The following is a 25,516-nucleotide window of genomic DNA, read 5'->3' as shown; positions in this document are numbered from 1 at the left end:
CAAATGAAAACATGTAAAAGGTATACACTCACAAAAAATGAGAAAATCTAACAAAGGAGCTGGGCAAACGTAGGGCGACCATTTACAATTGATTTGTTTAATATTTCAAACTTAAAACTTTTAAATTTATATTGAAAATCTGAAACTGAAAGTCTGGATGTAAATTTCTTTTCATATTTATACAAGATGCCTAACTTCAATGCTTAAAAGAGTAGAAACAGAAATTTTCGGAGGAGAGAAATAAAGTCAAGGTTAAAGCCAAAGGACTTTTACCAATTGCCGTTAAACAATCTAAAAGTTCTTCTAAAACGCTTCTTTCAGTTAAAGAAAAATCCCTGCTTTGGAAAGAAATAAATTTAAGAACACTTGTGAACTTAGTAATAGACGGGGAGCCAAAGCTCTTAGCATATTAAGAAGCTGGAAGGAAAGAGACTTGTTTTAAAAGAACTTTACAGTAGGACTAGGCATTTTAATAAAGGAGAGAAAATAACCATAGGTTCACTTTCTAAAGATGAGGATTGATGTTAAAGCTGAATTTGTTATAGAAAAATGTAAAATTTAAAAACAGTGAAAAATTTTCACTATTATCCCTGATGACGCAAAAAAATCTTTTTTTTAACGTTCAAAAGATATGACCATGTAAAGTAGACATTCTGGTTCCCAGGCGTCAATCACAGTAATTTTATGTAAATATTGTTCCCAGGCGCCGATCACAGAATTTTATATAAAACAAACAATTTAGCACCATCTCTACAAAGCTACCTTTCTTGAATACCAAAAATTCTGGACCCACTAAATACATAACCTAGATTTTGAAAATATGTCGATGTCTTTTTTTGGACATCGACATATTTTCAAAACCTAGGTTATGTTAGGTCGGCTTCAAAAATGCAAACCGTTTCTGGTGGACATTTTTTTTCTAAATAAGTTACTTCCACTACAGTGTGCGTTTTGTCCGCAAGATTTTCGAGAAAATACTTATTTGACTGTTAATTTATTCACATTTTATTTTATTTTTTTAAAAATGTTCTTCCGTAGTAACAGAGGGACTCATCATTTATTACATCTTTATAGGATTTGGTAATTTTTAACTGTGCTGTCACAACTAATTAAAATATCAACTTGTGCCCCATTTTACATGATTCTATTATTACAAAAAATTTTCAGGAGAAAAAAAAAAGATCTCCTTATTTACAATTCATTTAGTTTCTTTACAATAGCTTCTGCAGTCCCGGTAGCCGATGCAGGATTCTGTCCAGTTATGACACGATCCGATGCTTGTACATTTTCGGTAAATATACCAGTAGCAATAAAATTTGCACCGTGTTCCTCTAACTTGGTCTGCAAAGCGAACGGCATAGCATCCATAAGCGCAACAGCGTTTTCTTCATCGTTTGTGAACGAAGTGATATTATGCCCTTTGACCAAGTATTCGCCATTGGAGAGTTTTACGTTTAAAAGTCCTGAAAGCAAAAACCTTACTTTGACAACATTTAAAAGATAAAATGCAGCTTTTTTACGAAAATCAACAGAATAGTATTAAATCAAAGTAGATCATGTTTTGCGTTTTTTTATAAAACTTTTTAACTTGATGACCTTGAAACTTAGGTTAAAGAGTACATTTTTTTCATAAATAAAGAAATCTTTGAAATCGAGCAGTTGGTAAGCCAATTACATTTAACATCAACAACTTTTTTACACAATTTTAGGGCACTGTTAGTGCTAAAAGATTATAGATATTTGCTTATAATGACAACCAATGACCATGGACAAAACAGAAAACTATTGTTATTAGCCCCTCAAAATGTGATGTTTCTAACCATTTCAAACTAAAGAGGATTTTTGTCTTAAATTGATGTTCATTAAATACCTGTTAAATAAAATGTTAAAATATCCTTGTAAAAAAATTAATAAACAATGTCTTTGATATACTTAAAGAAAATGAATCAATAAATATGTTGTAAAAATGTAAAACTGAGTTGTCATTTAAGCCATAAAAAAATCTCTTTTTTTTGGCAAAACTTTAAATGCAATTTTCTTTGGCATGCTTTAATGTCTGATTTCAAAGTTTACATTTTTATAAACTACAAGTTGTACTCTTTCAACAACCCAAAGGATTTTCTTGGGTAATGAAGTTAAGGCTATATACAATTTTGGAGAACAATACCGCAGAAAAAACATGCTATATTCGTCACCAATCAGCAAAATGAAAAAAAAAAAAAGACTTTTTGCATGGTACTTCATCTTTACCATTTTCAGTATCATTGTTCTGTATTATGGTAGAGAAGATACCTCCGATATGGAAGTGTAAGTGTCCTGAAGACAGAAGGTATAACATTTTTTGTTACAGCATTTGTTGCAAATGCAATACATTTCCCATTCGCAAAGCCAAGATTAGCTAGCAATGAACATATTTTTTTACTTTATTTGGATTTAAACAAAATCAACCAGATTCTGAGACCGTAGCTAAACTGGTCTACAGATAATGAAGGCCAGCAGTATAGCATTTTTACTCTTTGGAAACAAACAGACTTTTCCATTGGTCTTTTTTTTTTCTTAATTCCTTTTTTTGTTCTTGGTGCGTCATCAATAGTAGTGATTTTAACTTTTTAAATCACATGGATGTCAATAAGAAGCATAATTCAAGATCATTACTAAGACAATAACCAAGACAATAACAAAATTCCATCTGGTAATATTGACAGTGATTCTGACCCCATCAAGGACATTAAAGTAGCTGATGCTTCATAACTGTAATAAGGAATTGCCAATTTTTACTGTAACAAATTAATACTTATCATACTGAGGTATGATGCGGCATTTCAAATATAAAAATAAAGTAACAAACTAGTTTTTACTTTTTGTTTTTGATCATCAATCAGTAGCCTTATTTTGTAAGGGGACTTCATTTTACCCTATTCTTTCAAAATTTTAACAACCAAACTCATTCTGGCGATAACTTTCTTTTTTGATTAATGTCAGATTACAAGGTAATTGCCAGGTAATTGCCAGGTAAACCTTTAGCTGAAGCTGAAAGTGTCAAAAGCCCTTAAAAATGATAGCAAGTGGAAAATGCTGTAAAGCCATTTTATTGCAAGGAAGAATTCTCAAAAAATTAGCTGTTATATCAGGTAAAAACAAAAACATTCTTTTTGTTGCTACTGTAACTACGGACACCAAAATGTGCTCAATTGATCTAAGATTAAAGCTTTCTAAATTTAGCATATAAAAACAAAAACAATAATTTAACAGCATTTGTTTTTATACTTTTGTATGCTAGGCCCACAAGAAACATGTATTGTTATGGCTTGATTTGGTCTCTTGCCATTATTCTTCTTGTTACTTTTATACCACTGTACAATGTAAAGCAGTGTAAAGATAAAATCACTATGCGCTGAGAATCCTCTTCGTAGTATATTATTGGGCAATTATCAAAGAGCTTTTGAAGAAGAGGATAACTATAGATAAGATAGAAAACTTGAATATAAATAGATGGAAGCAGCTAGAATCCTCAGAACCTCTATACACTTGCACAGTAAAGTGAGAAAATTAAGATAGTTTGGCTGTGACTTATCCAAAGCAACCCACATTTAACCAGACTAAACCACATTTAGCCACACCAAACCACATTTTTATCAGGCTTTTAAACGTTTAAACTTTTTTTTTTTTTGAACTTTGGACCATATAAAAAAATTGAATGCAGTTACAAGAAATTGGATGACAATAATGCCAACTATTATTTCAAATGTTTTCAGAGTATTTCTGACTTCTCGGAAATAATTTACTTGCTATTTCTCTGTTGCTGATCCTGAAACCATCCTTCATACCTATCATTTGCCAATTCTTTGCTTTGCTTATTGCTTTTCAACTGATTTCTATTTATCTTAACTCTCAGATTTTCTTAAAATCATCAAAAAAAAAAAAAAAAAAAAAAAAGAATTAACAAACAATCCTTAATGTATCTATTTTTTTTTTTTAAACCATTGTATAATACTATTTTATAAATAGTTTAAAAATGTGAAAATTTCACAAAAATGCATAGCCCACAGTATGTATGAAATATATATATATATATATATATATATATATATATATATATATATATATATATATATACTGTGGACTATGCAGTATATATATTAGGGTGTTCCAAAAAAATGACTTTTTTGAATTTCAACTAACATTGCTTTTCATAAGGTGCCCCAACCTTGATATTACTAATAAATTTTTTTTTTTTCATCATTAGATCACTCCATGACTTCCCTCAATGGGTCCAAAGGTCATTTTTTGCCCCTTTTTGCCCATATTTTGGACTAACTGAGGGGAGTGTTACCATTATCCAAATTGATCTTTTTTTTTGTTGTTTTATCTTTTTGAAAGAAATTAAAATATAATGTTAAGCTTAATTTTTTTTTTTTGCTTGAACAATGAAGATCACAAAATTCAAAAAAAAGGCATTTTTAAGCTTTTTTGCACTAGGTTAGTGTTCTGCTTGTTAACAAGATACTTTACTTATTAAGATATTTATATTTACGTAATAAAATCATATTTATGATTAGTTTCTTAAGTAATTAGTTGTCAAACATAGTTTATGCTTATAAATTTATTTTGTAAGCAAAGAATTTTTTACATAATCAGATTTTTTTTTCATTGTTCTTTCACTCTTATATTTGTTTGATACAAGGAAGGTACTTTGTCTTTTATCCTCATTGTGCGATTTATTGATCAGCTCCTATTAAACAATATTTAAAAGTAATGAGCTTGTGAAATAAATTGAGATTTTTAACATAAACAGTAAGTACCAAACATAAAAAATAGATACCTGAACTAGTTTGATAGCCCTCTCACTACAGTCATTTACTACTTTAAGATTATTCACAAATTGTTTGAATTCTAGGTAATAGTCATTTAGATCCCATGTCTCAGATGGAGTCTTAAGCCACTGTACTTCAGCATTTGCTTGGTTTAAGATATGGAAAATTAACCAACTCTGGTCAGTTATAAGCGGGATCAAACTTGGGGGAGTATCATCATCAAACATAAGGGAGTTCAGTATATTTAAATTAACTTGATGTCTCTCTATGGCATAAGTTGTTGGTCTTGGGGTTGAGTACAACTTCTTGGCAATTTCACTCCGTTCTTGTACATTTTTATCAACAAGAGACATAACTAGAATATTTGGGTCTATGTACCAGGTGTGTCTCTTTAGAGACTCTATAACAGGTTTTGCCTGGACAGGATTGATTTTTGAGTATCTCATCATCTGCCAAAGAGCTTTCATATCCTAAAGATTTTTAGACTATTAAATATTACGCAAAATTTTCAAAGAAATGATTAAAAACTTTTAAAACATAGAAATGTCACCTGATATGGAGCGATAGCAGGAATTTCAGCCTTTATAAACCACTCAGTGTAAAATACTGCTGTGAAGAATGCCATATCATTTATTTCTTTCTTCTCGAAATCTGTCAAGCTAGAAATGTTGTCTAGAAGGAGATACATTTTCAAAAAGTATATTCCTTTTGCCATAAATCTGGCATGGTGTATAGGCCCAGGTTTTCTTAGTTTGTACTGTTCATCACCAGATAAAACCATTGTTGTCAATTCCACTAACTCTAGATAATCAGACCTACATCCATCCTAAAAAAAACTATTTATTTAGACACAAAACAGTACTAAACTTATTTTATTACAGAAAATTCAGTTTATTCAAAATTTTAAAAACCTTTTTCATTGTTTTCATTCTAATAATATTTTGAGAGAAAGATAAGGCTTCCTTGAACTGTACTTGCAGCCAGCTATCAGAAATGTCTTCAATTTTTACTTTGTTTAACACAATGGCATTTTTCATACATCTTTAAGCTTCTTAAACAATGGATTATCTGGGCCATATGCCTTTCATAGATGTGATGCCTACATGCTAGGAGAAGTAGAGGTCTATCAAGCTTTGCAGCTAATCTAATGCACACACCCTTTTTATTACCAGTATTTACAGAAGTTGTATCAAAAACGCATCCTTGTAATTTATCAAAAATATCAAATTGATGAAGAAGTTTTATGATTTTATTCTTCTGTGTTTCTCCTGTACAAGAGTTCAAATGAGGAATCCCAAGAAGCTCACTCTGTCCATCTATTCTGATGGAAACAGCCAGTCTGTCAAGTTGATGTTCTATTCCGTTTGTAAACTCTTTAACTATTTTTCCATCAAAATGGAGAATAATTGGTAATGATGAAGATTTAACAAGTTCAGTAATGTGTTTTTTAATCTTTTCTCCTTCTTTAGTTACAACTTCCTCTGCAACTCTAAACGCAGTTGAAGAAGATATTGCAAAATTAGTAACATCACCTCCTGAATTTGCAATAACACTTGCCACTATTGCAGTGTGTTGTCTAACTGAAAGTCCCTCACCTATTGCTGTGAGAGCTGTTTTTTTTAAAATATTTTTTGGTAACAAAACAACAGAGGTAGATTGTTCTTTTTTTATATCTGCTACATATTCACAGTCAGAATTATTATTTTTGCTTGAAGAGTTTTCTAAACTATATAGATTGTTACCATTGTTTAGTTTATTTTCCATGTTTAACATGGAACACAATTTTTTGTGGGATCTCTTAATAGTGTATGTAAACCTTTTATCATTTGTTCCTATTCTTCCCATCCTATTTCCAAGTTGGTCCATGATAAACACAATATCTTCATTTTTGGCTTTGGATGTCCTTCTCCTGTCTTTCATAATATCTTCAATTAGTTCTTCTTTTTTTTTACTAATCCAAAAGCATTTTAATATTTCTTCAAAAAATTCCTCATTCCTTTTTGTATCTGTTGGGCTGTTCCTTTTGCTATTCTTCTTTAACAAGTAATAGTTGTTCACCATTTTATCAATCTTCTTTCTTTAAAATGGAAAATTTATTCAATGTTTAGAATAAAGATAAAAATAAGTTTGTTGATAAATTTTGAATTCATAATTTACCTGATATTTTCTAAGGTTATGATAGGGAATCCTGCAAGATTCCATGGCCTTATCAACTTAGACATTACACAACAGTCAGCTTGTGGAGGGCATCTGAGCTCAAATAAATTAATTTCGAAATGACACCTAATTAAAACCGTTTTCTTTACTTTGGGATTCAAGTTTCTTAGATAAAGGAAGTATTGCAGAACCTCTATGCCAGTAGGAAGTTTATAACATGACAGATTTTCTCTAACTTTCTTTACTAGAAATACTTCAGCCTTATTTCGAGTAAGCTTTAACTTCTTTTTTGGAGGCATTTTACTATAAAGTAACTTTTTTTAAGTTAATTAGTTACTGAAAAGATAAAGAATAATTAAAATATAAAGTAAGTTAAAAATCAAACTGCGTACACAAGGTAAAATGTAATTGTTCACAAAATGAAGCAAATATATGTGTATTTAAAATTTAACAAAAAAAACATTTAAATGGTACATAGGACAAAGATAGTGAAATATTGTAAAAGAAATCAATATTTTTGAATTTTTTGATCTTCATTGTTCAAGTAAAAAAAAAAATTAAGCTTAACATTATATTTTAATTTCTTTCAAAAAGATAAAACAACAAAAAAAAAGATAGAAAAATCAATTTGGATAATGGTAACACTCCCCTCAGTTAGTACAAAATATGGGCAAAAAAGGGGCAAAAAATGACCTTTGGACCTATTGAGGGAAGTCATGGAGTGATCTAATGATGAAAAAAAAAAATTTTATTAGTAATATCAAGGTTGGGGCACCTTATGAAAAGCAATGTTAGTTGAAATTCAAAAAAGTCATTTTTTTGGAACACCCTAATATATATGCTCATATATACTGCATAGTCCACAGTCTGTATGAAAATAAACATTTTTTACATGCACCAACATATAAAAAATGTGTATTTTCATACAGACTGTGGACTATGCAGGATATACAAACTAAATAATTATAGATGTACTTAATTTTTACACAAGATTTTTTATCTATTCAAATGTTTTAAAATCTTTCTCACCAACAGTTCCATGGCAAACAGCAGATACTATTCCTCCTGCTTCATAAATCTTTGCAGCCAAAACATTTGAAGCTTCACAATCTGGTATATCAAACATAGGACCATGACCACCAGCATAAAAGATCACGTTGTACAAAGCTGAATTAACATCTTTTATAGCAACAGTAGTGTTGAGAAGCTCAGAAACACTTGCATCTTCTAAAAACTCTTTGCAAACCGGATCTTCTTTGAATGCATCATAACTACTAGGGTCCTGAAAAACGCCAGAAAATCAAAACAAATTTTTTCTCCAATTAAAGTTAAATAAGTTCTTTTGGTTTGTAAAAATTTTCTACGAAAACCTGAAGTAAAACTTGAAACAAAAAATATCAGAAATGTTTTAATTTTTTTAAAAGTACTATAAATACTTTGTAACAAAATTATTGTTTTTACATGCTAACTAGTGTAAAACTTTAACACCAGATTGATTAAAGTTACAATTGGCAAAGTAACTTACCAATGGAGCTAATCCACCATTTGGACTGGAGAAAGTAACTGACAGTCCAGCTTTTTTAAAAACATGATATGGGTGTGCAACTTCAGGTAAGTACCAACCTGTTTTTTTACCAGTGTCTCCAAGTTGATCCCAATTTGTTAACACTAATAAAACAGCCATTGTCTCTTGTTTTCAAATACTATTTACTAAACAAAAAATTACTCATGAAAATTGGACAAAATACATAAGCCTCAACGTACTATTTAAAAAGAAGATCATAAATATTTGAAAAAAGTTTTTAAAGAATCCATTAAATACTTTTACTTGTGAAAAGAATAAAGTAAAACATAATCTTCTTTTTATTTTGTAAAAAAAAAAAGATTATATTTTATTTTTTCTGAAATAAACATTTTCATCATAAAACTGCTTACTTAAGCAGGGTATTTATAGCTATGTGTTCAAAAAACAAAATTTAAACAAAAAACAATTTTTTAAAGATTAAATTTTATGCAGTTTACTTTAATTTATATTTTAAATTATTTTTCAATTTTTATTTTAATTTTATTTTATATTTCTAGACAGAATATTACAATAACATGTTCTATGCAAAATAATACAATAAAATTCTTTAATTTCACTATCTCTAAACATTGTAACGCAAAAAAAAAAAAAAAAAAAAAAAAAAAAAAAAAAAAAAAAAAAACTAAACAACAGGATGCTGTTATATATACTTTTCAAATTATTTTCAGACCATCACAAAAAATAAATTTTAAGATTCGACAAACAAAAAAAAGATGTTCAGTCTTCCGAGTATATTATTTTTAAGTATTATCTATATGAAATATTTACAAAGTTTTTATCTATTATCAAAATATTATCTATATGAAATTATCAAAATATTATCTATATGAAATATTTACAAAGTTGTGCAAACAATTTCATTTTATACAGATATCTGTAAAGATAAATATGATTATAAAAATAACAATTAAAGTTATTTAAAACTAAATACAAAAATTTTTAACAAAACAAATGTCAAAAGTGTTTTTGTTTTAAAATTTAACATCAAAGAGCTTTTTTTATGGCGTTGCAGTTAGATCATAATTCTGGTAACCTGTGTTGTTATCAATTGTTGGATGCGGTTTTGTGTTAACCATTCTTGGTGGTGCTACAGTAGGGGGTTGCACTCTGGTCAAAGATCTTTCTTGTTCAACTTCCTTTTCACAAGGAGTCCACAGCTCACCAGCTAATGAAGCTTTTAGATAGATAAGTGAAGTTATAATAAGACCCAAAGCACCCAAAACTGTACCAAGACAAAATAAACATGGAACTCCGGCACTTTTGATTTCATAGAGAAAAAATAAACAAGAGTATAAAATAATATATCTGAAATTTGTTCAAGTAATGACAACTTTAAATCAACTCAATTTTACACCAAAGACTTGAACATAGTAATTCTGATTTATAAGTATTTAAATTAAGCTACTAATGATATTTTAAATTTAAAAATTAACTGATGCAAGAAATATGTAGTAAAATTACTTACAGAAAATAAAAAACGAATCTTATGAAGTAGTTTCGACCCACCACTCCAAACATTGAAACAAACTCTACCAATTCAAACTGATAGCTGATGAAGAGAGATTTTTTAAAATTTTACTTACAAGACCTTTTCATCAAAAAGAAAAGTACCTAAAAGGTCTTCTTGCCAAAAAAAAGTAGAAAAAGAAGGGAAGTTAAAAAAAAAAAAGGAAAGTAAAAGAGAGATACTTTTTAGTTACCTTTTAAAAAACTTGCTAGCAAACTATTGAATTTTAAAGCTACTAATCTCACTAAAAAGAATAACAATCTCACTTTTAAGCTACTAATCTCACTTAAAAGAATATTTGAATGGTAAACAAAAAAGATGGTTGTACTCAACATCCAATGTATTGGAAACTGAACAAAAAATTACTGCAAGGTAACATTTCATATAAAACTAATAATAAACTACTATCTACTTTCATTTTGGAAAAGTTAAATAACTTTTTTGTTTTTTATCAGACAAAAAAAAATTATTTAATTTTTTCTTTTACATAAAATTAAACCAAACTCAAAATACTCAGAAAAAATAAAAATTAATTTTTTTTTTTTTTATTTCTTTTTTCATTTCTTCAACCATGTTTGATGAAAGTACTTAATGTTAACAAAAACAAAATCAACTCAATATAAACATAAAATTACCATCTTTGCAGTGTGCGACCAGTTTTACGTTTACTTCTGGGATATTCAATAAGAAATATAAAAAAAGATACAGCCCTTTAAGAGAAATTAAGTTAAATGAAAAATATTTTTTATCAATCATCATAATAAAAAATGATTGTTGTTGTCAATCATCAATGTAACATATAAATATAAACATAGTAATATATGTCGTATATAAATATATGCTGTTTAACTCATGTAAATATAAGCAGTTTAATTCATGATCATCACCTTTGTGGTCATCATAATTCTCATAATGAAATTTAAATCTTTCAGAGATTTTAAAATATTTTCACATTTGCATCTTTAATTTCAAATTAAATTTGAAAGATACATAGCATATGCCGCTATTTGCCAATATCGATGCTGAAATTGAAGAGCACGACTAGAAACACCAAGAATACCACCAAGACACAAAACTTTGTAAAAAAAGTTTTTATAATTTAGTCAAATGTGAATAACGCAACTTTTAAATTCATATACTCGATAATATATAAATCATGATTTTGAAGGATTGCCAAATAAATTAGGAGTTTTTTTCAACAAAATGAATTTTTTTAAAAAACAATCTCACAAAGGAAAATATTTATGATATTATGATAATCAAAATTCACAAATCATTATTGAAAAAAAAAAACCTAACCTACCATAACAGGACATAATCCCTTGCTCATTGGCCCACATGGCCCACTCAATTTTGCCCATCTACCTATACTATACATTTTAAGTTAAAACATGTGGAAAAAATATTAATATCAAAAGTTTAAACAAGAGTCAAATGCATTAGAGATTATGATTTTAAATTAATGTTATAGTATACATAGAAAACTGTTAAACCACTACAAATCAAAACTTTTACTGTCTGTTAGCATATAAGCAATAGCCTCATTGAATTTAAAGTTATTTTGTAAATGGAGTTTTCATTAATACTTAAATTGCTTATAACACTGCAGAGCAAGTATAATACACCATTGGAAAACTTTTCTATTAACTATTAAATTTGAATAATCTATTATCATAGCATAATAGTAAATATAATGCAGCTTTATAATGCACTTATTTAAAAAATGCCATTTTTAAAAAAAATCTAAAATCTAATTATGCAGTAAAAAAATTAAACAAAGCACAAAGAATAATTAAATTTCAATTGTTAACATACTTATGTTCGCCATCATCACTAAATTTTTTCAACATCAATAAATTATAACCATTTTAATTTATTCAAAATTTGTTAAAAACAAAACAAAAAAACAAAAACAAGAAAAAAATTTCCCTAGATAAACAAGTCTTCTTATTTAACAAGAACAAATAAGATAACTTATTTCTTTTCATGTTAATATTTGTACAAACATAGTCAATGTACAATACATGTTAAGTTAATATCTGTATTTTGTTGAATAATCTTTAGGAGAAACAACTAAACCACGTCCTTTTCTTGCACCTCGATATATAGTTTCTACTATATCTATCATTTCCTGTTTATCTTCTAGTGCCCAATTTATTTTATTATTATTACCAGTTCCCAAATCAATCATTATATGCTTATTTCTATAGAAAAACATAACAGTACAAGGATCATAAAGTTCATACATTTTATTAAAATCTGGAACTTCTGTAACATCTACAAGGTAAATGACTGCAAAGTTTTTTACTTTATCAGCAATGCTAAATAATATTTCATCCATCTTCATGCATGTTGGATCCCAGTCATGCCCAAATCTTATAACAACAACTCTATCTTCTTCAGTGACAATAGACTGGTCAACCTGCCAGCCATTATGCAAATGAGGTAACATGTATGACATGATGAATTTGTGTAGTAGACAAATAAAAGTTAATTGTTCTAAAAAAAAAAAGAAAAAAAAAAAAAAGTATTTACACAACAGTTTATGTATGTATATATGTATGTATGTATGTATGTATGTATGTATGTATGTATGTATGTATGTATGTATGTATGTATGTATGTATGTATGTATGTATGTATGTATGTAAGTTATATACTAAAAAGCTTTTTATTGAATATATTAAATAAAGTTTATGAACATCATTTTCAAAAATTGATAACTGGATAAAAATTATGATACTGTAAAAACTGTAACCTTGATTTTAAAAAATGTGACTCTGCTGATTCATCATTATAAAGGTTTTGTAGCATGAAGCAACAATGAATCTGATCATTTTTCAAAAATAAAAATAAAAGCAAATTTCATATTTACAATAAAAACATTGTAAAGAATTAAGTTCTTTTCTTGTTAACACTTTAGTTTAGTTTCAATTATTGTTTATCTGACTTATCAGCCAGAAAAATAACAGGAAAATAAAAATAAAAATGATAGAAAAGCTAGATATTCATGAAGATAAAGTATGTAAAGTTATGGATATAATATAAACATGCCAAAATTATTATTACAATTATTATCATTATTAATATTTTTATTATTATCAATATTTGTTATTATTATTATTATTATTATTATTATTATTATTATTATTATTATTATTATTATCATTATCATTATTATTATTATTATTATTATTATTATTATTATTATTATGTTTTTCTAGGTCTCACAAGAGAACATTCACAATCAGACACCAAGATCATTCACAATAGGACACCAAGATTATTCACAATTGGACACCTTTGCATACACATTTGCAAATATAAATATGTAGATAAAGATTAATCTGTATTTTTAAAAAGAAATTTTCATTTGGATGAAATATTTTTGTTATGCTTTGTCGTTTTAGTTCGTAAAAATAACTTAATGGTGTAAATTGTGAAACTTTATGCACAACATTTGTCAATTTCACTGAAAATAGAAACACAAAAAAATTTAAAAACCATCAGTGAAATTTAAAACCATCAGTGAATCACACTTCAGTTTTCTCAGCACAGATTTTATATAGTAAGACAAAGTAAGACAAAGCAGTAAAAAAAAAACAACTTTAAATATTGCTGTGTCGTCCCTAGAGAGCTGATGTTTTGACTGGTCAAGCACTAGAATGTACAAGCTTTAAATTCTCTTGTAAAATGATTAAAACTTTAGGTGTAGGTTTATTTAAAATTTGTAGATTAGCAATCAAACAATATATATGGTTGAGAGTTTACAATAAATAGAGGGATGCCGATTGGCAAAAACATACTAATTTTCATTGTCATGCTAATTACCATACAGATTTTTTGCACTATTTTTCAGTCACACAAGCAGGACTTTATCCCACTTAAGCAAAGACTTTATAATTGATTTATTTCTGACGCCGTCATAATTTAACGTGTCATTGTATGCAGGAACATATCTGTCCAAGAGCTTCACCTATTTAGTTCGAAGTATACTATGCTAAAAAATTTACATCACTGACAAAGCTTGTCTGGTTTCGCACCCTCCCCCCCCCCCCCTCCGTTACTTTTGGCAGATTTAGAAAGATTCTTGTCTGAAACAAAAATTAAAATGGGCATTATCCCATTTACAGTTTTTGACAAATAAAAATTGAATCTTCCAATTTTCCTATAAAGGCAACGCTGCTTTGAACTCCATTTTGAAACAGTGCTTAGGAGTAATGTGGCTGGTTTTTATCATCAAAGGTTTTTTTTTTCCTTTCACGAAAACTTTGTTTTTTAAACCTCAGTTCTTAAAATTCTATGATTCTAAAATTCTATAACTCTTGAAATTTTACAATTCTTGAAAGTAACACCAAATTTTCAGATGCAAATTAAAGTATGCAGCTATTAGTCATACTATTTGTCACTTTTGTTATTTAAAAGTTAACTGAAGAATGGCTTTTTAAATATAATCGCGAAATATTGAGTTGACTTAAACTAGTGGTGTAGCCACACGTGGGCAAATATCGGCGATGAAGTGTTTACAACAAAACTGAATGAGTTTTTCAGTAATTTTGAAATTTAATAGATTTTTAGTTAATCTTATGATTTGTCCTTAACATTTCTTTACAATTGTAAAAACCAGGTTAACATTTATAGCGGCTTGAATTAATTGTTGAAATTTTCTTTCAGAAACTTTATAATTGAGTAAGAAGCAGCGTCGTTTTTATAGGAAAAATGGAGGATTCAAATGTGAATTAGAGTACTTTTAATTTTTCAAAAACTAAAACGGATACTATTTTAGTTTTTTGATTTTCTGTTTTAGATATTTTTACTGTTTTAGACAAGGATCTTTCTAAATCTGCAAAAAAAATGGAGGGGGAAGGGGGGAATGCGAAACCAGAGAAGCGCCTAGAAAGATCCATACAATTATGACAATAAAAATAAATAAACCATTAGAACTGTATCAGAAAGCCATATGACGTAGAGTTATGCTTTTAAAGAATGTTACAAGTAAAATTATTTTTACGGTTGACCGATAAAATTTTTTGGAAAAAGTGCTTAAAAAATGTGTTAAACGTTATGCTTGCAAACTGATTCAGTTTGTTTGATCTTTTCTATATTTTAAAAAATATTTTCTTACGTTTCAGAAGTTTCATGGTGTTATGACGCTCTTATCTCCGTGTGCTTTACACGTTGCAGAAATCAACATTTAGGTACGCTGTTGGGCATAAAAAATGTCTGGCTCTTGGAAACATTCGACTTTTAAAAAAAAATTAATAAATAAGAAAAAAAGAAAAAATGGTCACTTGTAAAATATGTAGAAGCACAAATCAATTCTCTAGAATGTACTATCACCTAAATCATGGAATCAAATGTTGCAATAAAATCACTAAGTTCAAATTTTTCAACTTTCTATTCAAAAGTAGAGAGGGATTTAATTTCAATGCGATCGTTAACAACTCTTATTGTCATGACGATAATAACAGCTCTTTTATACAAAAAAAAAAAACGAAGTGTCTTCGTAGAGCGCAATGCACTCTACATAGCCATAAGCTGCTCAAAGCGCAATATTGTTTACGCATGCGCAATTATTTTATTATAACAATGCGATTTATATTACACAATAAAGCTGGTTAGATAGGCGGTTAAGGTTAGGGTAAGGGTTAGGGATAGGGATAGGGATAGGAATGGGGAAAGGGTTAACATCAACAAGATTTAGCGCATGCGTACAAAGTATTGCGCTCCGTGTAGCATAATATGCTACTCGGAGTAGCATATTAATACTATGTACTCTATGCAGCCATATTATGGCTGCATAGAGCGGATTGCGCTTCAAGTAGCAACGGCTAAAAAAATAACGTCTGAAAAAGATTTTTTTTTTTAATAAAAGAAATTAAAAACAACCAATCAGGTTAGCAAAAATACTCTTAGCTGGTATAAGGAATGAGTATAATAATAGTTTCAGCTCCTCATTTCTTTTGAAAAACCGACGGTACATGAGTATGGATGGTACCATGTTAACATTCATCAAAAACAAACAAACACTGGAATCTGGGTTTGAATCGAATTTTTGGAAACTTACTTTGTAACTTAGGTAACTAGAAAACTTAGTAACTAAATAAGAAATAAAAGATTTTTTTTTTCATTACATGGTTTTTGGTTCAAATAACGCTAAAAAATTCGGAATATAAATAAAATTAAAAAAAGAACATTTTTTACTGTTTATAGCATGTTTTTAAAAAATTTTAAAGAAGATTTAACTTTGATTTAACTTTGATTTAACTTTATTGCTCTTTTTCGCGATTTAAAAAAATGATTCACGCAGTTCTACATGTTTGTAATTCTGATTGCAAATTTGAGGCAAAAATTATGACGCAAAATACTCTTTTAAAGTCTTGGCTCTCAAAAATAACAACAGAAGTATTTGTTTTTTTAGCGACCAATCCTCACAAATGTTAAAACCAAATACACAAACAAGAAGGTGTTTTTCATATTCTGGGGGAGTCGCTCCTCTTTTTTTAACATTTCGCGAGGTTAGAATTATTTTGTTCAATCTCCCATTTTAAAAGTTGGGAGAAAATGAGTTATTAATTTTAGTAATAATTACTTTTAAAATACGCTTTGTTTTGCAACTTTTTTTTCTAAATAATTTGCTTAAACATAAACTATTTAAAGCATAAGTTGTTATTTTTTAATAATTAAAGCTAAAATTTTAAACAATTTTTACTTTTAGAAAAAATCAAAAACCTTCTCCCAACGTTTAAACTTGGAGATAGAACAAAATAATTTAAACCTCGCGATTTGCGAGTGAAAATTGAAAATGTAGTGAATTGACTCTGTGGCTTGTTCACTGTATACTCCAAGTGGGGTTTTTTAAGATCAAAAAACTGCTTGACATGGCAGAATACCTCCTCTATATGTCCCCAGTTTTATCAAATGATCAGAATAAATTTCGCAGGTATGAAGAACTTCTACGCAGATGTTTACACGATTTTTGAAAGAGACCATAAGATAATTAGGCTTATTGCTATTTTTTTATTAATCCCTTGATTAGTGGATTATGCCAACATAATTTTTTTGGCATTTGACAAACCCATGTTAAGTTGAACTTAAACATGATTTTGGGTTGTTATTATAGTTCTTTGTCCTTGAGCTCCCTTTGGTAAATAAAAAAGTTTTATATTGAAAAAAATTTTAATATGATATAACCTTTATTGGGAGCTATTGAATCAAGTAACTGACTTTTTGAATCTTCAAGATCTTTGAAGATTTAATTATATTTGAATTTTACCTGGGGAGACTTTTTAAAAGTCGACCTCAATTAGGCTAAGGTATCTGCACGGATTCGTGTAGCGATGTTTCTTTTGTAGGGATAACATGTGGTGAAATGTAATCTACTGCAGAGCTATCTTTCACAGTATGTTGTTTAAAATTTCTGAAAGTATTTTGGTTTCACTGATGAGAAAGACCTTCTCCTATAGTTCTAAAGCAGAGTATACATTGATAAAATTTTTTACCAATCGAAAACATTTTTTGAAAACTTATTATTTAATCACGAGCTTTTAGGTTCAATCAGTGACGTCATTTGATCCAAAACCATGTAGCGGCAAAAAGGTGTTTTTTTTTTAGTTCAAAACAAGTTTCCTTTTTAGGTCTGGGCAAAAGAAAAAGTTCCTCATTTTCAAAGATTCCCATATATAACTTTGAAAAATCAAGGGACCATAGCCCCCCCCCCCCGTCTCTGGTATCCTTACTTAAAACTTTGTCTTATTAAGGTATTTTTAAATATGTAAGGTTTACTTTATTGATTCTGTGCAGAGAAAATGCAAAGTTTTGTTATACTGCCATTTTCGTATCATAAGAAGAGGGAAATCTTAAAAAATGTCTTTTTTTTAGGACATTGTAGCCTAATTTAATTTTTCAAATATTTGCACTCTGAGGACATGGTACTTTAATCGTATGTGAGATTCTAGGGACAGAACTTTAAAGTTTTGACTTATTTCTAGTAACTGCGTCACCTTGAATCAAAGAATTAGGAACTAACATTTAAAACCTCTTACGTTTTTCTACAAAAAGTTAGCAGAAAAAGGAAATTAAACGTGACAGAAGAAAACGGTTAAACCATTTTTGTTTTAAACGCCAGTACGGCGATAAACTAAATGTGAGTCAACATTTTATGCGCTGGTCGGAGGATGGTTTAAAACATTTTTTTCTTGTTGTAAAATACCAAACAAACTGCATGCATATAACACCATCCAGTTTTATGACTTATATATTTTTAAAGACACATAATTGGTTTCAAAGTTGTCATAAACTGCGCTAAGTTTAGTTTTTAATCGAACTAGCTAGAAATCCGTTAAGAGTACATGGAAATATGAACCTGAAACTCTGGTAGCTGTTCTATTATTCGGTTTTTGAAAACAGTTAAAAGCTTGAGACGAAATGCAAGAATGAATACGGAACAAAGATGAGTTGGATATTTATCCTTTCTTAGCAGTAATTATTAGTGTCGGAAGCCTCGTATGTAGGATGCCACCATCAACGATACTTCAAAGCTGGTATCGGAAAAATCAGTCCTAGCGAGACCGATGCCAATTCGCTATCGTAAAAAATGACCGATCCAGTGACTACACGATATTTTCCGTACCAAGACTCAGATGATTTGTTAGCATCTCAACTTCTAGACTGCACGGACTAGACTCGACTAAATGCTGGAAAAACATCACTATTTGTCATTAGAAAAACTAAGTTTGACCAAATATAAAAAAAGCAATATATTGGTAAAATTTGTTAGAAAATTTTTATTTAAAAGCTTTACACGATTGCTCAAGCGAAAATATTTTAGTAAGTCATATGATACATTTTTATAAAATTGCATAAATTACAGAAATGAAGATATATAGGCCATGTACAGAGGTTATTCAGTTGGAAACGTGATAGAATGTAGTAATATATATTGATATATATATTGTATAGCGTGTATAACATTAATATATATTAAAAATATATACATAATAAAATACATTTTATACAATATGTATACATATATATGACAAAAGTCAAAAAATCTTCGTTTGAGTAGCAGTACAAATTATTTTCATCAAGTTGTGCGTATTATATGCTAGTGAACCAGGTACAAAAAAAGGGAAAAATTTTTCGTTTAATTTTTTGCTTTACTATAATTCTCAAACTTGCAAAAATTTAAGAAAATGTTTGAAAAGGAGAATTTTATGGTCTTTCTTTATATAAAAAGCAAACATGAAAAGGTTACACAAAACTAAATTCCTTGCTATAAGATTCTTTATCGAAGGATGAATGAAGATCTTTCTCGGTCGTTTCTAAACTGTTGATGCTACTTTTATCTTCCTCAACAACAAACCCTTCTTCGACTGCATCAGAGCATGGGTATCGAGATACAGAACGATATCCTTGGGCAAATGTTTTTGAATTTGGCATATTAGCAACAAAATAAGCAATACCAGCGACCATTACACTTATAGCTAGAAGAGCCAAAAAAATAATAGCAAACTTAGCTGTCATTGAAATACCCAAAACAGGTTGCTCTTGCAACTCTCTAACTACAATGTTATTTAATGCCATATGATCATCATGATATTCTAAAGATCGCTTGCAGAGATGCAATTGATTATCAGTAATAAGATCAGTAGAGCACTGCTTCACACAACGACCAATTGTGCAATCGCAATACTGCTCACACAGATCACAACTATCGAAAAAAATTTCAGGACAACCTTTCTTACATATTTTATCACATATTTCACTTTCGTTTATATTAATTTTAAAGGGATCATTAATTTTGTTATCACATGTCCCATAAAATATAAGGTACCATGACACTAAGGTGAAGCCTTCTCTTGTTTGGTCGTTTATAGAAAGTTTCCATTTACCTTTTGCAGATTCCCCCCAATGAAAGACAGTTAAAAATGACCAGTTTTTGAAGCCTTCTTCGCTATTATCACGAGGGCGTTTCTGTAAAATCTTTGAAACAGTTCCATGAGGAGATGTAAGAGTGATAGAAAGTTGGCCACGCTGTCTGCTTTTTTTGAGGCTAATAACAACATGAACATGCTCTAATTTAGTTATGCAAGAACCTTTATCTGTTTCACAACCTGATGCTTCAATAAATGATTCAGTTGATGTTGTTGAAAACTCATTGACTTCTTTTTTAGTTGAATGACAAATATGTTGAGCACCAGCAGTTTTCCAGTCTTTACTTGATGCCATTTTTACTAAACCTCCAGCGTCAAGAGCTCCAAAGCCAAATTTGGGGTTAACATAGTATCCAGCAGCATTTTTCTGCCACTCATCATCTTTAGGACTAACTATTTTTGATGTTTTAACTATCAAATGTTGTAAGTCTCTCCACGTAAGCTTCTTGTTTGCTTCAAGAACAAGGGCAAAGATACCTAAGATTATATATATATATATATATATATATATATATATGTATATATATGTATATATATGTATATATATGTATATATATATGTATGTATGTATGTATGTATGTATGTATGTATGTATGTATGTATGTATGTATGTATGTATGTATGTATGTATGTATGTATGTATGAATGCATGCATGCATGCATGCATGTATGTATGTATGTATGTATGTATGTATGTATGTATGTATGTATGTATGTATGTATGTATGTATGTATGTATGTATGTATGTATGTATGTATGTATGTATGTATGTATGTATGTATACACACTAAACATTAAAAGGAATTTTTTGTCTAAATAAGATCAACTGTGTTAAATACCAGCAGCAAGAGGAGCGGCCGCTGACGTTCCAGTGTGTGCTTGTGTACATGTTCCATGCAAATCTGTAGTTGCAATCTGTCTATCAAATTGACCACTTGCATCTCCACTACTGTAAGTGACAGCAAGAGTTCCTGAGCAAGCTTCAGAGTACCATGGCTTCATTCCACAATTATCAACAGCTCCAATTGAAATGGTGTATGGGGAATTTATATAACCATCACAAGAACAATAATCTGCATAACGGCCACCATTACCAGTTGCCCATACAAATATAGAACCTAACCCACCACGACCTTTTTCTATTCCTTAAAATGAAACAAAATTTTACACAACTTTTGTATTATTTACTTTTATAATCATTCTTATCAACTATTAATTATTTAAATTTGTTGTCTAAGAATAAATAAACAAGATTAATTTAATTCAGCATTTAACTTATAAACTAAGTAATAAAAATATTTTTTATAGTAACTAATTTTGAAATAAATGGATATCATTCAAAAGTTTTATGAAGCTCAAGTCAAACATTATACGTCTTGAATATAAAATATCCAACTTGATGGAATCTAACTTGCCTGGCTAAATGAGTCAACATTATCATGAAATAAATTATTGATTTCTGAAATTGGGACAAATTCTTGTCTTGATAATATTTGACATATGCTGAGTGTATAAAAAAGAACCAGATGTGTTAATCAAAATTATTTCTTGACCACAAAAAACCTCAAAAAATCTAACAATAACTCTTCCATTCTATTGCAATTTTAATTAAGACATTTTAAATATTTTGGAAAAATACATCTAGACAGAATTTAAAGAAACTTTAAAGAGAACAATATATTGGAAATAGTTATAATATAAATATTATTACCATTTTTACTTTTGTTATAAAACCTTTTGTTTTTTTTTAAAAAAAAAACAACAAACTATTAAGCAAATGTACCAGCTTTAAAAGCATTAAGAGCTAACTGTCCAGGTCCATCTACTGTTGTTCCATCATCATCAGGACCCCAACTACTGCTATAAATGTCTATGTGTTGTGGATTATAGCTAAGAGATCCAGCTTCAACAGCATCAGTAACATCACCATCAAGCATTCGTATTCCACCCACTTTTGCATTGAAGGCAACACCTGTTCCACATATATTATTATTTATTTCTGCTGCCACTTCACCGGCACATCTAAAATGTTTAATTTGTTGAGAACTGTTTGTTGAAACAAGAATTTAAAACCATGCATTAGATTGTATATTATTGAAATATATCATAACTTAGACTTGTTTTAAAGAAAATGCTATACTTAAAACAGAATGACTTGAAAACATTACTAAGAGCTATGTTATGTAACAAACTTATTCAAATTATATAAATACAAAAACTAATACCGTGTTCCATGTTTGTTTATATTATCTTGACTGTATCGAGGTGCAGGATCATTATCACCACTATTGTAATCATAGCTAGCTAAGCTATCATAGTTACGTATGAGATCTGGATGTGAATGCTCAAGACCGTCATCTAAAATAGATACAACCACACCTTGTCCAGTAACATTTAACTTCCATGCTGAGACAACATTGATATCAAGCTGCTCAAAATTGTCACCAACAGCCTGAGATTTACATCTTTCCCGTGTCTGGCCTAAATGTAAATAGAAGAACTTTAAAACCAAAACAAACTAAAATTGACAAAATAAAGAGATGAGTCTAATTTTACCTCCCTAGTGAAAACTGAAAATTTTGTAAAAAATACTTAAGCATAAAGTATTTAACATTAAAAAGTTTTTGGAAATGTGTTGTGGATTTAGTTAAGTGTTTTGATTGTTTCTGTAAAATTAAAAACAATTTTTGACTTATGCCAAGTGAAAACTCTTTTCAAACAATTTTCTTCCTTAACAATCTTAAAATTTGATAAATATTTGTCACATTGTTTGAGTATACATACAGTGAAAAAAGTTCTAAACATTTCAGATCAAAATTTTTTCAGTTCATGAGATGTAGGAGAGATGTGTATACATGTCTTTCTTTGATCTTTTAAACGTGATGTGTATACTTGTCTTTCTTTAATCTTTGTCAATATTAGAGCACTTTTTTAAAAAAATAATCGAAAACCTTTTAAAAGGTTGTAAAATAGTTGTCTTTGCAATTGATAAATGCAAATGTTATGTTATACTACAGAATGACACAAATGCTTCTACACCTGTCTTGAAATAAAATTTTTTCAGAAGCAATGAACTTTAATCTTCTTTCATGATCGTAATAAAACAAAGTCTTGAGTATACTAATAATCTGTATGATAGCCATTATTTGTTAAGCAGTCAAAAATACTACAAAAAAAACTTTCACACAAGTTTTGGATATTTTGAGCTGGTATATTCTCCTATTTGTTTTTAATCCTGGAAATTAGCTGATCATTTGTTCGAACTCTAGGTTCTTTATATACCTTATCCTTTAAATAAAACCAGAAATTTTCCAGAGGATTTAGGTCCAGAGAGCTTCCTTGTTGATCTGTCCAAACATCTGTGTAGTTCTCATTAATCCATGCCATTGCAGTCTTTGGTGTATAGCACTTTGTGCCATCTTACATCGCATTTTTAGGCCCAGGGAACTTTTTATCATTCTCAATTTCTTTACAAATTGGTAAAATACCTTTAAAATAATAATCAATGTTTACAGAGACATTTTCATCAATGAAATCTGAATTTTTTATTGTATAGAAACTTTTGCGCCACCCTTTTTTGTAATGAAGAAAAACAAGATTTAAGTTGTTCAAGAATGTCTCTGTGTGATTTCTAAAAAAGGTGATAAAAAATATAGATTGCAAATTTCAAGATAGTAAATATCTTAAAGCAGCAATTATTTATAATGGTCCAGTTTCTCAATATAAAAACTAAAAGAATGTGCCTAATATATGACACCATGAACAAGGCCATGATGTACCTACTAAATGAACTTTTTTTGAACCTCAAAGAAAAATACTTTTTAAAAGTGTTTTTAGCACTGTCAACAAACTGTAGCACATACAAACACATGACCACCTATAGAACCAATTAATACACCAGAGAAAATAGATTGTGCTTCAAGTTTTTCTTAGTTAACTAAAGGAATCTATACAGCTCATTCTACAATTTTTATATTGGAGAAGTGTTATTTAGCCTGCTGATTTATTCCTGGAACCAGGAAACACAATAGCTTTGGCCTGCTACACTTAATTAGCTTTCAAATGAGATCAGTTTTTTTGTAAAGTATTTACAAATTCAAATGTGTCATAATGCTTTGTTTTTTTGTTTCTAAAATTTTTATGCTTTTAACTGTTCTTTAAGCAGGATAAGTGTAATTTACCCCAATATGTTACTTTAAGTTAAAAACAAAAATAAAATTTTTATGCATTACATCTAAAATCATCATTAGATTTTAGATGTATGCAAAAAAAAAAAAAAAAATAGACCAGGAACTCAGGAACTTCTGGGAGGACAAGTTTGAATTTTCATTTGATTCCGTGATAATTTATCATAAAATCATTCTAATAAGTTTTACAGCAACTTTAAAATGGGGTAAAAGATTTTATATAAGGGGGTGATGGTGAAGCCTTTATCTTTAAGCAAATCATACACAATCTTTCACAAATGAACCTAAAGATATTTATCCACTATTCTTACTTTTATTTTCTTACAATCCTAAAAAACAATAATAGCAAACACAGTAGTTGATAATATTGATAATAATAGTAATAGTATTAATAATAATAACACTAATAATTAATGGTAATATCTAAACCAAGATAAACTTTTACCTTTATTCTTTAAATACCATTGTTTATCAAAAAGAGGATCTGAAGCATCATCGTACCCTCGCCTACGCCTACTTTTTGCTATTTGCTGCTCAGCCCATAATACTTTGGGATGACTAGTAAGCATAGATTGGTGTTCATCAGCACTACGCTTACTTCTTGCTTTAATGTCTTTATGAGCAAACCTATATAAGTCAGGCAAACTGCCTACTGTTCCTTGATAAATAAAATTTTTTGAATCAGCAAGCTCACGGGCAGCTTGCTCACCTCCTAACATATGTATGACCCATGTATTTGTATATGATGGTCCTATTTTTAAACTACCAGAATCTTCAGCTGCAAAAACACCTTTAATCCAACAACATACTTTGAAAAATATTAAAAAAGAAGTTGCAAAATGTGCATGCATAACTGTGTTTTTTTTTCTTCAAATCAAGTCAGTTTTAGAAATCTTCAATTCTAGTCATCACACTTCATTTTGTACTTTTATGAATGTTTTTAACTCCTTTACATCATAGCTTCAATAAAATAGATAGCTATGTAAATGATTTTTAATATCTTCTAAAAAAAAAAAGCAAACAAACTATAAATTAGCCAGTAACAGAGGGGTAAGTGTGAGTTTAAATATATATATATATATATATATATATATATATATATATATATATATATATATATATATATATATATATATATATATATATATATATATAAACACACACACACACACACACACAAACATGTATATATATCTATCCAGATATATATATATATATATCTATTCAGATATATATATATATATATATATATATATATATATACACACACACACACATGCACACACATATATTACATATACACATATAAATATAAACATATACAAATAGA

At 28.9% G+C, this 25,516-nt stretch overlaps 4 protein-coding genes across 6 annotated transcripts; all 4 read right to left on the bottom strand.

Annotated features, from left to right (window-relative positions):
* Positions 1–1,128: 1,128 nt before the first annotated feature.
* LOC145193529 (uncharacterized) lies at positions 1,129–10,717 on the bottom strand. Of its 3 annotated transcripts, XM_090100227.1 has the most exons (6): positions 8,497–8,683; positions 6,972–8,253; positions 5,726–6,891; positions 5,365–5,640; positions 4,823–5,284; positions 4,586–4,732 (listed from the first exon to the last, which is right to left on the bottom strand). In XM_090100227.1, exons 3-6 carry the CDS (start codon positions 5,849–5,851, stop codon positions 4,604–4,606), a joined length of 993 nt encoding a protein of 330 aa, XP_089956353.1. In that variant the 5' UTR covers positions 5,852–6,891; positions 6,972–8,253; positions 8,497–8,683; the 3' UTR covers positions 4,586–4,603. The 3 variants fall into 3 exon arrangements, with proteins under 3 accessions (XP_089956354.1, XP_089956353.1, XP_089956352.1); XM_090100228.1 differs by lacking the exons at positions 4,586–4,732; positions 4,823–5,284; positions 5,365–5,640; positions 5,726–6,891 and adding exons at positions 1,129–1,463; positions 10,699–10,717 and having other exon boundaries at positions 8,001–8,253; positions 8,497–8,681; XM_090100226.1 differs by lacking the exons at positions 4,586–4,732; positions 4,823–5,284 and having other exon boundaries at positions 5,591–6,891.
* Positions 9,262–11,862, bottom strand: LOC145193264 (cytochrome b-245 light chain-like). Its single transcript, XM_080070708.2, has 5 exons — positions 11,367–11,862; positions 11,054–11,138; positions 10,699–10,773; positions 10,022–10,105; positions 9,262–9,813 (listed from the first exon to the last, which is right to left on the bottom strand). Exons 1-5 carry the CDS (start codon positions 11,422–11,424, stop codon positions 9,555–9,557), a joined length of 561 nt encoding a protein of 186 aa, XP_079926834.2. The 5' UTR covers positions 11,425–11,862; the 3' UTR covers positions 9,262–9,554.
* Positions 11,863–11,987: 125 nt separating this feature from the next.
* Positions 11,988–12,524, bottom strand: LOC145193495 (thioredoxin-like protein 4A). Its single transcript, XM_080070959.2, has one exon. It carries the CDS (start codon positions 12,522–12,524, stop codon positions 12,096–12,098), a length of 429 nt encoding a protein of 142 aa, XP_079927085.1. The 3' UTR covers positions 11,988–12,095.
* Positions 12,525–19,260: 6,736 nt separating this feature from the next.
* LOC145193595 (furin-like protease kpc-1) lies at positions 19,261–25,227 on the bottom strand. The gene is made up of 5 exons (XM_080071069.2): positions 24,632–25,227; positions 22,225–22,480; positions 21,783–22,021; positions 20,839–21,144; positions 19,261–20,475 (listed from the first exon to the last, which is right to left on the bottom strand). The coding sequence occupies exons 1-5, from the start codon at positions 25,035–25,037 to the stop codon at positions 19,316–19,318; spliced, it is 2,367 nt and encodes a 788-aa protein (XP_079927195.2). The 5' UTR covers positions 25,038–25,227; the 3' UTR covers positions 19,261–19,315.
* Positions 25,228–25,516: the final 289 nt, after the last annotated feature.

Source organism: Hydra viridissima, unplaced genomic scaffold (assembly GCF_058129835.1).
Source record: "Hydra viridissima isolate aposymbiotic clone 2 unplaced genomic scaffold, HvirCarnegie_v1 scaffold_10, whole genome shotgun sequence".
NCBI classification, from domain to species: Eukaryota; Metazoa; Cnidaria; class Hydrozoa; order Anthoathecata; family Hydridae; genus Hydra; species Hydra viridissima.
The sequence above is the reverse complement of the archived record's forward strand: the minus strand, read 5'-3'. Positions and strand labels throughout refer to the sequence as shown.

Coding starts and splice junctions, on each gene's coding strand:
- LOC145193595 (XM_080071069.2), bottom strand. CDS start 25,037: ATGCATGCACATTTTGCAACTTCTTTTTTAATATTTTTCAAAGTATGT. Junction 22,481..24,631: donor ATGGTATTTAAAGAATAAAG/GTAAAAGTTTAT, acceptor ATTTACATTTAG/GCCAGACACGGGAAAGATGT. Junction 20,476..20,838: donor GGCCGCTCCTCTTGCTGCTG/GTATTTAACACA, acceptor ATATAATCTTAG/GTATCTTTGCCCTTGTTCTT.
- LOC145193529 (XM_090100226.1), bottom strand. CDS start 7,270: ATGCCTCCAAAAAAGAAGTTAAAGCTTACTCGAAATAAGGCTGAAGTA. Junction 6,892..6,971: donor ATAACCTTAGAAAATATCAG/GTAAATTATGAA, acceptor TCCATTTTAAAG/AAAGAAGATTGATAAAATGG.
- LOC145193495 (XM_080070959.2), bottom strand. CDS start 12,524: ATGTCATACATGTTACCTCATTTGCATAATGGCTGGCAGGTTGACCAG.
- LOC145193264 (XM_080070708.2), bottom strand. CDS start 11,424: ATGGGCAAAATTGAGTGGGCCATGTGGGCCAATGAGCAAGGGATTATG. Junction 10,774..11,053: donor CAAATAGCGGCATATGCTAT/GTATCTTTCAAA, acceptor TTTCTCTTAAAG/GGCTGTATCTTTTTTTATAT. Junction 9,814..10,021: donor AGATTCGTTTTTTATTTTCT/GTAAGTAATTTT, acceptor TGAAATCAAAAG/TGCCGGAGTTCCATGTTTAT.